General features: G+C 45.6%; 1 protein-coding gene across 1 annotated transcript in view; it reads left to right on the top strand.

Moving 5' to 3' along the window:
• The window catches only part of LOC124622720, a 38,921-nt gene extending 27,431 nt beyond the window's left edge, over positions 1-11,490 (top strand). The window contains exons 4-6 of the mRNA XM_047148511.1: positions 8,351-8,458; positions 11,304-11,361; positions 11,392-11,490. Coding sequence (XP_047004467.1) covers positions 8,351-8,458; positions 11,304-11,361; positions 11,392-11,490 — 265 coding nt within the window. The remainder of the gene's footprint in view (positions 1-8,350; positions 8,459-11,303; positions 11,362-11,391) is intronic.
• The last annotated feature ends 4,910 nt before the right edge of the window (positions 11,491-16,400 follow it).

The raw sequence follows: 16,400 nt of genomic DNA, 5'->3' as shown, positions 1-16,400 counted from the left end.
TTTCATACAAATGTACTTAATAAGTGTACTAGACTGCAAGCTAATCTATCCTGGCCACCAAAGTACATCAATATAGTAAGGTCCGGTTCCATCTGCTCTACTTGTTTCCCTATCGACAGTTTAAGCTAAACTTGCTGTTTGCGAACATCACACACTACACGAGATATATGGGCAAGCACAGATAACGTATAATAACAGGTCGCTAATCTTTCGCAACGTAAACTAATGGCGTCGTGCAGGACGTTATGAGTCAAAGTCCAAGGGTGGAATTGGACCTTGTTCTTGAATGTCACAAATCCTATGTGCCATGGAAACGCTGTGTTTGCAAGGCCATTTTTCCAGCATCACCATACATCCGTTTTTGATAATACAAGGTGATTCAAAAAGAATACCACAACTTTAGGAATTTAAAACTCTGCAACGACAAAAGGCAGAGCTAAGCACTATCTGTCGGCGAATTAAGGGAGCTATAAAGTTTCATTTAGTTGTACATTTGTTCGCTTGAGGCGCTGTTGACTAGGCGTCAGCATCAGTTGATGCTAAGATGGCGACCGCTCAACAGAAAGCTTTTTGTGTTATTGAGTACGGCAGAAATGAATCGACGACAGTTGTTCAGCGTGCATTTCGAACGAAGTATGGTGTTAAACCTCCTGATAGGTGGTGTATTAAACGTTGGTATAAACAGTTTACAGAGAATGGGTGTTTGTGCAAAGGGAAAAGTTCTGGACGGCCGAGAACGAGTGATAAAAATGTAGCACGCATCCAGCAAGCATTTGTTCGCAGCCCAGGAAAATCGACTCGCAGAGCTAGCAGAGAGCTGCAAATTCCACAATCAACTGTATGGAGAGTCCTACGAAAACGATTAGTTATGAAGCCTTATCGTCTGAAATTGGTTCAAGCACTGTCTGCAGCTGATAAGATTAAAAGAATCGATTTCTGTGATTTTATCCTTGCTCAAATGGAAACAGGTGAATCTTTCGTTTCAAAGATTGTGTTTAGTGATGAAGCAACTTTCCACACTGACGGGAAAGTCAACCGTCACAATGTCTGTATATGGGGCACTGAGAATCAGTGGGAAACAACTCAGTGTGAACGTGACTCGCCTAAGGTGAACGTTTTCTGTGCCATTTCAGCCAATAAAGTTTTTGGTCCCTTTTCTTCGAAGGTGCTACTGTAACTGGACTACAGTATGTGGAGATGTTAGAGAATTGGCTGTTCCCTCAGCTCGAACAAGAAGCACAACAATTCATATTTCAGCAGGATGGAGCGCCACCACATTGGTACTTATCTGTCCGTAACTACCTGAACGTCAACTACCCGAGGCGATGGATCGGCCACCAGGCAGCCCGTGACAGAGCACTTCATCACTGGCCTCCAAGAAGCCCTGATCTTACCCCCCCGCGATTTTTTCTTATGGGGGTACGTTAAGAATATGGTGTTTCGGCCACCTCTCCCAACCACCATTGATGATTTGAAATGAGAAATAATAGCAGCTATCCAAACTACACTCCTGGAAATTGAAATAAGAACACCGCGAATTCATTGTCCCAGGAAGCGGAAACCTTATTGACACATTCCTGGGGTCAGATACATCACATGATCACACTGACAGAACCACAGGCACATAGACACAGGCAACATAGCATGCACAACGTCGGCACTAGTACAGTGTATATCCACCTTTCGCAGCAATGCAGGCTGCTATTCTCCCATGGAGACGATCGTAGAGATGCTGGAAGTAGTCCTGTGGAACGGCTTGCCATGCCATTTCCACCTGGCGCCTCAGTTGGACCAGCGTTCGTGCTGGACCTGCAGACCGCGTGAGACGACGCTTCATCCAGTCCCAAACATGCTCAATGGGGGACAGATCCGGAGATCTTGCTGGCCAGGGTAGTTGACTTACACCTTCTAGAGCACGTTGGGTGGCACGGGATACATGTGGACGTGCATTGTCCTGTTGGAACAGCAAGTTCCCTTGCCGGTCTAGGAATGGTAGAACGATGGGTTCGATGACGGTTTGGATGTACCGTGCACTATTCAGTGTCCCCTCGACGATCACCAGTGGTGTACGGCCAGTGTAGGAGATCGCTCCCCACACCATGATGCCGGGTGTTGGCCCTGTGTGCCTCGGTCGTATGCAGTCCTGATTGTGGCGCTCACCTGCACGGCGCCAAACACGCATACGACCATCATTGGCACCAAGGCAGAAGCGACTCTCATCGCTGAAGACGACACGTCTCCATTCGTCCCTCCATTCACGCCTGTCGCGACACCACTGGAGGCGGGCTGCACGATGTTGGGGCGTGAGCGGAAGACGGCCTAACGGTGTGCGGGACCGTAGCCCAGCTTAATGGAGACGGTTGCTAATGGTCCTCGCCGATACCCCAGGAGCAACAGTGTCCCTAATTTGCTGGGAAGTGGCGGTGCGGTCCCCTACGGCACTGCGTAGGATCCGTCGGTCTTGGCGTGCATCCGTGCGTCGCTGCGGTCCGGTCCCAGGTCGACGGGCACGTGCACCTTCCGCCGACCACTGGCGACAACATCGATGTACTGTGGAGACCTCACGCCCCACGTGTTGAGCAATTCGGCGGTACGTCCACCCGGCCTCCCGCATGCCCACTATACGCCCTCGCTCAAAGTCCGTCAACTGCACATACGGTTCACGTCCACGCTGTCACGGCATGCTACCAGTGTTAAAGACTGCGATAGAGCTCCGTATGCCACGGCAAACTGGCTGACACTGACGGCGGCGGTGCACAAATGCTGCGCAGCTAGCGCCATTCGACGGCCAACACCGCGGTTCCTGGTGTGTCCGCTGTGCCGTGCGTGTGATCATTGCTTGTACAGCCCTGTCGCAGTGTCCGGAGCAAGTATGGTGGGTCTGACACACCGGTGTCAATGTGTTCTTTTTTCCATTTCCAGGAGTGTATTACGCCTGATATGCTGCAGAGAGTGTGGAACGAGTTGGAGTATCGGGTTGATATTGCTCGAGTGTCTGGAGGGGGCCATATTGAACATCTCTGAACTTGTTTTTGAGTGAAAAAAAACCTTTTTAAATACTGTTTGTAATGATGTATAACAGAAGGTTGTATTATGTTTCATTCATTAAATACACATTTTTAAAGTTGTGGTATTCTTTTTAAATCACCCTGTATATTTTTTACAGAAACAGCTCAAGAATTTCACTGTATGCAAGCATATGTTGATATTTGCTTGTTTCTTCACCTTCGTATGGTGTTCACTGAAGTGCGTTGGGTCTAGGCACTTGTTACAACTACATTATCTCTTTATGAACGATTTTGTGAGGAAAAAAGTATAGGGCTAGTAATAAGCACCTCAAGAGTTTCAGAAGACGGCTGTGCAGCAACTACCAGATATACACAAAAGAGAGACAACTCGGCAGATAAAACAACTGCACAAGTTTTTGACTCAAAATACAGTTGCTCAGTATGGGAAGCATTTACGATGCGGCTAAGCTCAACACGTCCGTGCAATTTGATGAAACCGGCAGCACATACTGTCTGGGAAGTCGCGACGAAAGCATATTTTTGGAAATTTGTTCAAATGGTTCAAATGGCTCTGAGCACTATGGGACTTAACATCTGAGGTCATCAGTCCCCTACATCTTAGAACTACTTAAACCTATCTAACCTAAGGACATCACACACATCCATGCTCGAGACAAGATTCGAACCTGCGACCGTAGCGGTCGCGCGGTTCGAGACTGAAGCGCTTAGAACCGCTCGGCCACACCGGCCGGCTTGTTCGTTGGGTTGCGTATCTGTATCTACATCTATGGGACTACTCTTCAACACACGTAAGTGTCTGGCAGAGGGTTCATCGAGCTACTGTACACTATTTCTCTGCCATTCCACATTCGAACAGCGCTCGGGAAAAGCTAACACTTAAATATTCCGCGCGAGGTGTGATTTCTCTTATTTTATTACGACGCTTATGTGTCCCCCCCCCCCCCCCCCCATGTAGGTAGTCGTCAACAGAAAAAAAATGATCGTGTGGCATTGTTGGCCGGGAGGCCCTAACCGGTAAAGTTCGGCCGCCGAGTTGCAACTCATATTCGAGGTGACGCCACATTGGGGGACTTGCACGTTGGTGGTGATGAGATGATGATGATGATGATCATGACAACTTAACACACAGTACATGGGCGGAGAAAATCTCCAATCCGGCCCGGAGTCGAACCCGGGATCGCTTCATGTTAGGCAAACACGTTACCTCTCAACCAAGCAGTGGGAGTGAAAAGAATATTTTCGCATCAGGAGGAGAAGGTTGGCGACTGGAATTTCATGAAATATCGGCGCAGCGTAAAACGCCTTCTCTTTAATGCGTACCATCGTAACTCGCGTATCATATCCACGACACACTCTATCCTATTTCGTGATAATGTGGTACGAGCTGCCCTTCTTCGAACTATTTTGATGTCCTCCTCCAGTCCTATCTGGTAAGGATTCAGTGTCGCACAGCAATACCCTAACAGAGGATGGACAAGAGTAGTGTAAGTAGTCCTCTTTAGTGGATTTGTAGTATCTTCCAACTGTTCTGCCAATAAACACAGTCGTTGGTTATGAAAGTTTTCGTGCGAATTTAATACGAAATAGAGGAATGTGAAGGAAGGGGAAAGGCTGGGTGCACTCTCGAAATGCAATGGTGAAAGTTGAAATTTTCTGCTGGACCGGAGCTCGAGCCTGGATCTATCGCTTGTCATGAGCTGTTGCATTAACCGCTTCGGCCATCGGGACGCGGTCCCTGATCGATCCAGATTTCCAGCTTATCGCATGCTGCAATACGGCGTTCATCCATTAACCTACTCACAATTATTGAGCCCCGTAATACATGAAGGGCTTATTTCAATAGTGGTACAAGTCCATTACCCCCACTTTTCTGCCTATAATGCATCTGAAATTAATGATCCAAACAAACAGAAAGAAAGGTCCATCTCTAGCAAGAAGCCATATGCTTGAATATTTCTGATATCTCAACTGCAGATTTTTCAGTGCTCATTTAACTTGAGGACTCTGTATCTCATAATGAACACAAATGGACTTGTACCACTACTGAAATAAGCCATATAGGAATATTTTCTGTTGTGTCGGCCATGTCCGACAGAACGGACACCACCTGTATACATGTACGTTCCAATGTAAGTTGCTCATAATTGTAATCCTTAGGTATTTACTTGGATTCACAGCCCCTGGATTTATGTGATGTATCGTGTAATCGAAATTTAATGGATTCCTTTTAATATTCATGTGGATGACTTCGGTGTTGTCATTATTTATTGTCAATGGACCCTTTCGCACCATTGACCGTAAATAATGAAAAGACCGAAGTCATCCCCATGAGTACTAAAAGGAATCTGTTAAATTTCGGTTACACGATAAACCACATTAATAATTTTGCAATTTGTTTTGGTATTCCAATGAATTTACTAGACGTTAAATGCCAAAGTCGTCTGTAAACAACGTAAGCGGTCTGCTCAGATTGTTTCCCATCTCATTTACAAGAAGTGTGAATAGCAGAGGGCGTATAACACTTCTTTGGAGGAATGACAGATATTGCTTCTGTTTTACGCGACGACTTTCCGTCAGTTATTACTAAGAGGAAATCCACAGGCACACAAGTTGCTTATAAGCCACTTGCGAGGAATGGTATCAAAAGCTTTCCGCTATTCTACAAACACAGAATCAGGTGCGAACTAATTTGATGCGACATTATGTCCTGACACATCTGCTCCTAAATGAAAGTACCCCATGGTGTGTATATCGTTGAGATATGCTCTATTCAGGAATAACTGTCATTCTTAGGGTTCTGTACCTCAGTCGATAGAAACGTAACCATTATGGGATCACTTCGTTGACCATCTGCCTGTCCGACTGTTAAGACCCCTTTCCCTCAGGAATGCTCAGAGATATTAAGTTGAAATTTATGTCACATAATAACCTCTATGGCGTTTTGGGGCGTAAAAAAATTTAACCTTGCAAGTCAATGCAATAAAAAGATACAGCTATATTTTGATACTCGCAGACTCACTCATCAAAACCTATAGGGTACTCCCCGTTTGTAAGGTAATACTTATTTGCAGATAAGAGAGCATTTTACTTCATTTCCAGTGATGCTACGTAAAGCGAATGCATCAGCGCAGCAGTACGTGCGGAGTAAGGGGCGAGCTGTAGCTTCCCACCATTTTGGCTAGCAGAGGCAGTTGGCCATCTGGCGATTTCAGACCGAGTGGGACGAGGTTCCGATGCAGAAATTGCTCGTGACGTAAGCAGAGAGATGTGTATGGAATATACATTTATTCTGCCATGAATCAAGTAATTGTCATTAATAAATATATGCTAAATAAAGTCGCCTTTCGCCACTCAGACATTTGGAGGTGTCTTCGGGTCATAAATACTATCTTTCAGTAACTTTACAATGCCAGGAAACGGTGATATTAATAAATACATGAATAGCTTTGGCATAACCGAAGATCTTATACGAACTGTGCCGACTGTCCGCTCAAGTTACAGACTGTGCGCCATATTCGGCAGTCGTCGATAGGATGTATTTCGATCTAGTCACGCGGTAGACCACGCTCTCGTACCGTTAATAGTTAGCTTATAATCGGTGGGAACAAGTTTATTTTACGGTACTTCTTAAATAAAGGCACCATAATGGCATCCCGTGTAAACATTATTTGTACAAAACTTCTTACTGCTTCATTACGTAAAAAATAGGCAGTAGTATTGAATTTTGAGAATCCGACGGCGCTGCTGGGCTTTGAGAATCCGACGGCACTGCTGCGGCTCTGCAAGGGAACAGAAAACTATGAGAGCATATCCACATATAGGAAGAATTCCTACGCAGCGGCTCAGTAGCTTAGTTTAAAGACGGACTGACTTAATTATCGCAAAACTCGGGTGGGTAATCCTGGGCAGTTATACTGTGCTCCCCTTATACCGCCATCTGCGCACTCAGCTGCTAAACTGAGATATTTCTGGAGGTTTAGTACGAGTGGTGGATTCTTACAGGTTGAATTACAATCATGAAATTTGGCAAGAAGCACGGTTTAACAGAGAAAGTAACTGAAAAAATCCGAAGATTGTAATCTGTAATTATATCGCACAAAAAAATTTTTTCGCGATTACGAACTTATATTGCATCCTTGATCTGCTAAAAGCCGCAGGGATTTTGATGTGATTTTCAGTAATAGCTAGAATGATTCACGAGGAAGCTTTGCGTGTATAATTTAGAAATATTTTGTGCTTATTGGCACAATGGAGTGAAGCGCACTGTCGCTGCGAAAACGATGGCTCTGTTATCCAGAAGTGACAGGACAAGGCCACTCGACTTCCGCCACATCATCTCATTCTCCTTACAGAGATTTCGTGAGGGAGTATGCTTTCAACACGAAAAGCACCTGTAATGTTCCAGAGTAAAGTAATACTTGCAAGTAAAGCGTGATTGCACTTCGATCGCTTGTGGTGAGATTTCAATAGCCAATAAAATATCCATTGGTGTGTTCCACAGAACAATACGACATTTGCGTAACAATAACAGACTTCCGGAGAACAGACAAAGTCAATACATCTGCACTTACCAATTAGCAAAGCGTATTAATAAAATAAGTGAATAATTGTAACTGTGAATGCGAAATTACAATAAAAATTTGTCTCCGAAATTAATATACTCTCGAAAGATCTGGAATTTCCAGGACGGATATCTTGTCAGTATATATCTATGAATGAAAATGAAATGAAGTCCCATGCTTCTTCACAGAGCCTAGGGGAGCGATACAGGGGACCCGTACCGCCGAACTAGGCAATGTCCTAATGGAGATGGTTTGACGTTGCCTTCCTCCGACCGTAATGGGAATGAATGATGATAATGAAGACGACACAACACGACACAACACAACACCCAGTCAACTCGGCGCAGCTGAAAATCGCTGACCCAGACGGGAATCGAACCCGGGACTGCGTGCTCGGGAAGAGAGAACGCTACCGTGAGACCACGAGCGGCACAGTGAAAAATCACGGAGATTATCGGTTCTCGGGAGGAATGAACTACCTATATACGTAATTAAGTTGTACGGAAATCTCGGAGCGCGAGTGCTACTCGTACTCTCTGTTTCTTTTCTGTTTTTCCTCTTTATGTCTTGTAGTTAACACCACAGTCATCTTCCGAAGCCGTAGAGGTGCATATGAATAAAGCAGTAACTAGATAGTGGGTGCTACGTAAAACGCCCACTGATTCAGAAGAGTTTTTGTTCTACATCTCATAAGAAAGTACAGTTACTAGTAATTGCTATATAAACGCGTAGTGTTGACTGTTGTATCTTGTACGGCAGGCTAGGCACGGACGGCCACGCGTGCCTGCTGAGGGCTGTCTGCGAGGCGGCCGAAACGCCGCTGCTGCACAACGGACTGTTTGGGGAGGTGGCGCACCTGTTGCTGACGTGAGTACTCCAGCCTGCACGCTGCTAGCACACCGGGTGGAACGCACAGTCACCTGTGTGCTTTTCATCCATCCAGTGCAAAGTAACCCTTCCTAGAGCAATCTCGGTCTGACGCAAAATCTCTCCTCTCTTTAGTGTTCAACCCTAAGGTTGGCTTGACGCAGTGCGCCATTCCACTTTTCCCTGGACCTTCCTCTCCGTTACCGTTTTCGTGACAATCAGCTCTCCCTGTACAGTTGTGGACAAAACGAGCGAGACCCCTCGCCTCTTCGTTATGCTGATCCGCACAGCTTTAAAGTCTGCTACACAGCATAACAGGCAAGGCGACGAAGTGCTACCAACATCCTATGCATAGGCGTGAAATTGAAAAACTATCCGAAATTTGTCAGACTGTTTTCAGTCATGTGTACGAATATATTAATGCTGATTAGTGTGTTAACCACAACACCTAAATATAAGATATAAATGAAATAAGAAACGCTAATTAGTATGAACTGTACTAATGAAAATGAATTTCAGATTATCGAGATAACATAACTGTTTCAGTGAGACAAAGTACCCCAGATCGTTAAGAATTAGCAAAATATTATGCGCATTCGGCCGCGAAACGGTCTGTGTCAACGTTCAGACCAGTCATACTGGATTACCGTTGCTGACCTACCATGAAAGTGTGCAAATTTAGCAAAGGGTGAAGATTCATAACGAAATACAGTTAAAAATCATTCAGTGCCACACTTAAGTAAATTCAATTATTGACAGAAGCGGAAAAAGTAGGCAGTAACAAGTATGAAATTCTACGAGAGTTTCATATCGACATCCACAGGGCGCCGGTTACAGAATAAAGGTAGCAATAAAACGTATTGGAGGCGCTAGAATTTCTTAAAATTTCTTTACTGATCGTCTATCTGCCTTCATCGAGATTTGACCCGAAAACAAACCAGATCTCCCTGCAGTAACAAACACCTTTCACTACGTAGCAGACAACCCAGGCAAACAGCCCTCTATTATTACCCCAGACATGAATAAGCCAGCAATTTCGCAATGAAAATAGCAAGATGATCTGCAGTTTCTGCTGCATAGAGCTTTCTGGACTCAAAAACATGAATTGTCTACTTTTATCTCACCGATGATGTGATAATCATTCGGGATGTTTATCTAAATAACAAAAAAACTGTTATTAGCGAGTAAATTTAGTAGGATAATTCTGCACCACCCCAGGAAATAAACGGCGACGTAGCTGCCAAACGTATTCTACAATGTTTCGAATTCTCCATTAGACGTGCCACAGGCAGAAAACGTTCATTAGCCGAGGTGTTCCATAAGGTAGCAATGGGAATGCTCGCTCATCTAAAACGCGGTGGGGTGGGCTCTGAATTACCACGTGTATAGGCAAATGGATTTTATTTGCATTCCTGTAAACGTGATTTGGATCGAAAGCATAGCTACGATTAATGTGCTTATTTATCGACTGCAACTGGAACATTTCTAGTAAAGAGTAGGGGAAATTATTATGCAGTCCTTATCTTCAGTAACTTTGATAGCTATTTTCGTTGTTAGGATTTCGTCACGTAAATCGGTAAAAATGGAACCCTACTAGTCTCACTTTCTTGACCGTCTATCTGTCCTAAAACCCGTTTATCTCGAGTACGGGTGGACATAATAATCGGAAATGTATCGCACTTCCTGCGGTATACGATCCCTTGGTGGTGTAAAAGAGTGAGCTATGTCAACGCAATATAAAGATACAGTCGTTTATGTAAATAAAATTTACGCGAAACGTCAAAAAATGGCTCTAGGAACTATGCCACCAAACTGCTTAGGTCATTAGTCCCCTAGCTCTAGAACTATTTCAACCTACCTAATCTAACACACATCCATGCCCGGGAAAGGATTCGAACTGACGGCGCAAGCAGCCTCGCGGTCCGCGATATGACGCCGTTGAGCGCACGGCTAACCCGCGCCGGCAAGCTGTTAATATCATCTGGTGTTACTAAAATGTTATTCACTTCTGGTGAATGATTTTCTGCGCAGTTCATTTAAGAAAGAATAACCAAAATATATTTGTTGTTACGGAAGTGGATGGATACCTAATTCATTTCCCCTTGTCTTCATTCGTGATGTTAGATTCGCTATCTGAGCATACGTACTGTCCACAACCACAGTTTAGATCCAAGTCATAGTCACACATATGCGAATACAACACATTGACTTATACTTGAGGTATTTCGTTTCCCACGAAGTGGTGGAAGACGGTGCTGTGCCGTCTTCGAAGCGCGAGATTCGCCAGTACTAGGTATCTCAGCACATCAGCTGACTGAACTTTCATAGTATGTCGGTAGCACTTCGTCGCCTAGCCTGTTATGCTTTATAGCAGACTTTAAAGCTGTGCGGATCAGCATAACGAAAAGGCAAGGGGTCTTGCTCGTTTTGTCCACGACTGTACCTTTCGCAGTTTACTATTTGTATGACACTCTTGATCGCCCTGGGCGATCCCGGTACTTTCAAAATGATTCAAATGGCTCTGAGCACTATGGGACTTAACATCTGAGGTCATCAGTGCCCTAGGACTTAGAACTACTTAAAGCTAACTAACCTAAGGACAGCACACACGTCCATGCCTCAGTGTAATAAATGCGACTGGTTACAGCAGCTTGTATTTTCAGTTCATATACAAAAGACGCTTTGCATTCAGATCTTTTACGAAACGTTATTTAAGTTAACTAACATACTTGATTCCATACGATGATGGTGGACGCTTGGTCAGAGGATCATAACGGCATGAAATAAGATTTTGAAAGAGGACTAATCATTAGCAGATTTAAAAGTGCGCGAGTGGTGTGCGCAGGCCAAGCGACGGCGACGCCGGTCTGGCAGAGCACGTGCTGGCCCGGGAGGCGGGCAGGGGCGGCAGCGGGGGCGGCGGAGGAGGAGGCGGAGGGTGCCGGCGGCGGTACGCGGCCTGCCCAAGGGGTCGCGGCCTGCTCGACGCCGTCTCCACCCTGTCTGTGGACTCACAGCACTGGGATCGCTGAGCAGCGGTGGCAGCCAAACGAATGCTGCTGACTTGTGCCAGTTTGCTCTGTCCGTGAAGAAGAAACATTAAAGGAAACTGAAAAGAAAATCTGCCCTCTGTATTATATACGTAAGTGAAAGCCAGATCTGATTTACGATTTCCCATTAATAAAGTCAAGGCACTTACTCCATTTTACAGATAGTGATCATTAGCACAGAAAGACTGACAGCTGTTTGCTCTTAGTTTTCTCCGGGCTACAGTGAGAAACCAAGTTTAATTTTTGAGAAGTGTGAATGACATCGATTATAAAATTGGGAGGTAAGAACACTTTTCTGAACGGAATTGTCTTGAGTGTATCATTGTACGGATATGAAATGTAGGTGATAAATAGTTCAGACAAGAAACTTCTTGCCCGCATCTCGTGGTCGTGCGGTAGCGTTCTCGCTTCCCACGCCCGGGTTCCCGGGTTCGATTCCCGGCGGGGTCAGGGATTTTCTCTGCCTCGTGATGGCTGGGTGTTGTGTGCTGTCCTTAGGTTAGTTAGGTTTAAGTAGTTCTAAGTTCTAGGGGACTGATGACCTAAGATGTTAAGTCCCATAGTGCTCAGAGCCATTTGAGCCAAGAAACTTCTTGGCAGATTAAAACTGTGTGCCGGACCCAGACTCGAACTCGGGACCTTTGCTTTTCGACATCACACACATCCATGCCCGAGGCAGGATTCGAACCTACGACCGTAGCGGTCGCGCGGTTCCAGACTGTAGCGCCTAGAACCGCTCGGATATCTCTAACACATGCGCATTAACTCCACAGTGGAAAGCGTTTTAGAAATCTTGAGAATAGCTGAAAGGTTGTCAGTCGAAATATTGTATAAATGTTTAGTGATATCCCGTATGCACTCGCGGATAAAGATGGAATATTCAATCCGCCGGGAAAATGTCACAAATAATTGAAACTCTTAATCATTTACGTATCTGTCGGTGGTGTGTATGTGTACGAAGTTACGTTGACACCTGACCATATGTTCTGGCTGTTTCAATTTTTTTGTCAGGCAGTGTAGTTTTACAAACTTCCCAAACATATTGTTACTGATAACAATCAGTCTGGAATAATGTACTACCAACCACATAAACTATTAATTTCTGATACAAATACCTAATTAGTATTAATAAAAAAGTTTAATCTTAATTTGCCACTGGCATTTTTAATGATCCAATACTTAGAATAGCAGTCTGAACTGTTATTTGTGGAAAGACGATTATTTTGAACCACTGGAAATCTAACGTTGATCAGAACTGACTTCGTTATTGATGTTACTATTTCTAATCACAATTTAGAATGTAAAATCCTTACAGAGGTCAACCATCAAGTTTAGCAAACATTATTTTTGTCTTATTTTGTGTTCTAAGTTTCTTTATGGCGCGATTCAATATCGCCTTCGTAAAAAAAAAACGGCTCTGAGCACTATGGGACTTAACATCTGTCGTCATCAGTCCCCTAGAACTTAGAACTACTTAAACCTAACTAACCTAAGGACATCACACACATCCATGCCCGAGGCAGGATTCGAACCTGCGACCGTAGCAGTCGCGCGGTTCCGGACTGCGCGCCTAGAACCGCTAGACCACCGCGGCCGGCTCGCCTTCATCAGATAAATAACTAAGACACACAAAAAATATACATAAAACGTATCCACCTAGTAGAAACATATACAACCCTGCCGTGTCTCAGCGTGCATTTAACCGTGAGGGAGTAAGAAACTGGAGACATTTACCACAAAGGATTTATCTGACATGGACAGTTACAGTATTACGTGAAATAGGTAAAGTCTTCTGCCGTGGTCCTTTCACCACCACTTCATTATTTAGAATTAAGTTCTGTTTAACCCCCACATAGTCGGCTGTAATTTTACCGTCGGATACATGGATACACATGCAGATTTATTGATGAGGCTTCTGTGCTGAATGATTGTGCAGGCTCGGTGTTTTGTTCCGTGAGCGAATGGGTCGGAAATGTTTGTGCACTCAAAAGGAAACATTCATTTGTTTGTGACCGGCGAGCACTCAATGGTCACCTGTTTGTTTTTTCTGGAACGGTGAGCACTCGGAAAGCCCACGCTGTTTGCTTTACCGGTGCTGTGCTACGGTTTTGGCGTGTGTGTGTGTGTGTGTGTGTGTCCCAAACTTTCTGGTTACTGTCAATACAGGAGGGTGTGAATCTGGTTGTTTCCGGCTTAACTTTAAACGTCAGTATTTACAAAATCCACTATGGCGAGGGGTATAATTGTTACTCGCTTTGCGTTGTAAAGCTGGTAACACTGATGGCCTTGAGTTTACTGGTGCCTAATGAAAAAAAAAAGTGTGTGAAATCTTATGGGACTCAACTGCTAAGGTCAGCAGTCCATAAGCCTACACACTACTTAACCTAATTTATCCTAAGGACGAACACACACACCCATGCCCAAGGGCGGACTCGAACCTCCGCCGGGACCAGCCGCACAGTCCATGAATGGTGCACCTCAGACCGCTCGGCTAATCCCGCGCGGCTTAAACGTTCCAATCAAGATAAAACAGTTAAATGTGTTAGTAACTTTTTATCACATCAATGATTCGTTGCAGTGTCTGTATCCTCATATGAATGTCGATGCACTTGATTTTTACGTGTGCGTTTCAGATAGATTGATCTAACTAGTGGTCTGGTTTGGGCAGATAGATTGAACAAGTGGTCTGCTTTGAGTTTCTTTTTTTTACGAAAGAGGTATTGTGTGTCTCATGTTATCCAGATGCGACAGTGAAGCGAAAATTGTAAGTACCTATACTGTTACTTAGAGATGATGCCAGTAAGTTGCACACGGGTTGTAATTATCTTTCTTTCTCTCTTTCTAATACACGCACAAGCGCGCGCGCGCGCACACACACACACACACACACACACACACACACACACACAGAGAGAGAGAGAGAGAGAGATCAATAACGCTAAATGTATACTATAAAAAATGACACTGCATAAGTCGTATGAGTATTGATGGATAGTACCCTAAGAGTCAAAGAGCGCTACGTAATTTTTACAGGATTCAGATACAAAACTGCTGCTCATTACCAGCCTTACATGGGCAATAGGTACACAGACTTAATGTAAATGGGCTCTACTTCTTTAGATCGTTCTTACACAACCATAGTATTTGTAATTATCAGTAATACATCTGTCCCACAGTGAAACGGCTTGGAAGTGAGAGGTATAGAAATGAAATGATCGTGTGGCATTGTAGGCCGGGAGGTCCATCCGCGGAAGTCTGGATGCCTGGCTACTAGTCTTATTTCAGGTGACGCCACCTTGGGCGGCTTGCATCTCGGTGATGATGAGGACAACACAACACACAGTCCACGAGCGGAGAAAATCACCAACCCGAACCTGCTGCATGGTACGCAGACACGTTACCACTCAGCTAAGCAGAAAGACGGCAGTAACACGTTATAACCTGTTAAGCGGTCAGTGACGACTTCAAAATATATAGTGCCACTGTCACAACTTTATCATTTTGGTACTACAGCGTCTATATTTTTTGTTGCTTGCTGGAGTTTCTAATTCATCAATTAACAGACATTTTTTCCCTGTTTCCTCTTACGAAGTTCTACTAGATTATTGTCTATGTTGACGAAAGCACATCCCGTGTTATTTACCTGGGTGACGAAATCAAACGTACACTCCTGGAAATGGAAAAAAGAACACATTGACACCGGTGTGTCAGACCCACCATACTTGCTCCGGACACTGCGAGAGGGCTGTACAAGCAATGATCACACGCACGGCACAGCGGACACACCAGGAACCGCGGTGTTGGCCGTCGAATGGCGCTAGCTGCGCAGCATTTGTGCACCGCCGCCGTCAGTGTCAGCCAGTTTGCCGTGGCATACGGAGCTCTATCGCAGTCTTTAACACTGGTAGCATGCCGTGACAGCGTGGACGTGAACCGTATGTGCAGTTGACGGACTTTGAGCGAGGGCGTATAGTGGGCATGCGGGAGGCCGGGTGGACGTACCGCCGAATTGCTCAACACGTGGGGCGTGAGGTCTCCACAGTACATCGATGTTGTCGCCAGTGGTCGGCGGAAGGTGCACGTGCCCGTCGACCTGGGACCGGACCGCAGCGACGCACGGATGCACGCCAAGACCGACGGATCCTACGCAGTGCCGTAGGGGACCGCACCGCCACTTCCCAGCAAATTAGGGACACTGTTGCTCCTGGGGTATCGGCGAGGACCATTAGCAACCGTCTCCATGAAGCTGGGCTACGGTCCCGCACACCGTAAGGCCGTCTTCCGCTCACACCCCAACATCGTGCAGCCCGCCTCCAGTGGTGTCGCGACAGGCGTGAATGGAGGGACGAATGGAGACGTGTCGTCTTCAGCGATGAGAGTCGCTTCTGCCTTGGTGCCAATGATGGTCGTATGCGTGTTTGGCGCCGTGCAGGTGAGCGCCACAATCAGGACTGCATACGACCGAGGCACACAGGGCCAACACCCGGCATCATGGTGTGGGGAGCGATCTCCTACACTGGCCGTACACCACTGGTGATCGTCGAGGGGACACTGAATAGTGCACGGTACATCCAAACCGTCATCGAACCCATCGTTCTACCATTCCTAGACCGGCAAGGGAACTTGCTGTTCCAACAGGACAATGCACGTCCGCATGTATCCCGTGCCACCCAACGTGCTCTAGAAGGTGTAAGTCAACTACCCTGGCCAGCAAGATCTCCGGATCTGTCCCCCATTGAGCATGTTTGGGACTGGATGAAGCGTCGTCTCACGCGGTCTGCACGTCCAGCACGAACGCTGGTCCAACTGAGGCGCCAGGTGGAAATGGCATGGCAAGCCGTTCCACAGGACTACATCCAGCATCTCTACGATCGTCTCCATGGGAGAATAGC

This window comes from Schistocerca americana, chromosome 7 (genome assembly GCF_021461395.2).
Source record: "Schistocerca americana isolate TAMUIC-IGC-003095 chromosome 7, iqSchAmer2.1, whole genome shotgun sequence".
In the NCBI taxonomy this organism is placed as follows: Eukaryota; Metazoa; Arthropoda; class Insecta; order Orthoptera; family Acrididae; genus Schistocerca; species Schistocerca americana.
The sequence above is the reverse complement of the archived record's forward strand: the minus strand, read 5'-3'. Positions and strand labels throughout refer to the sequence as shown.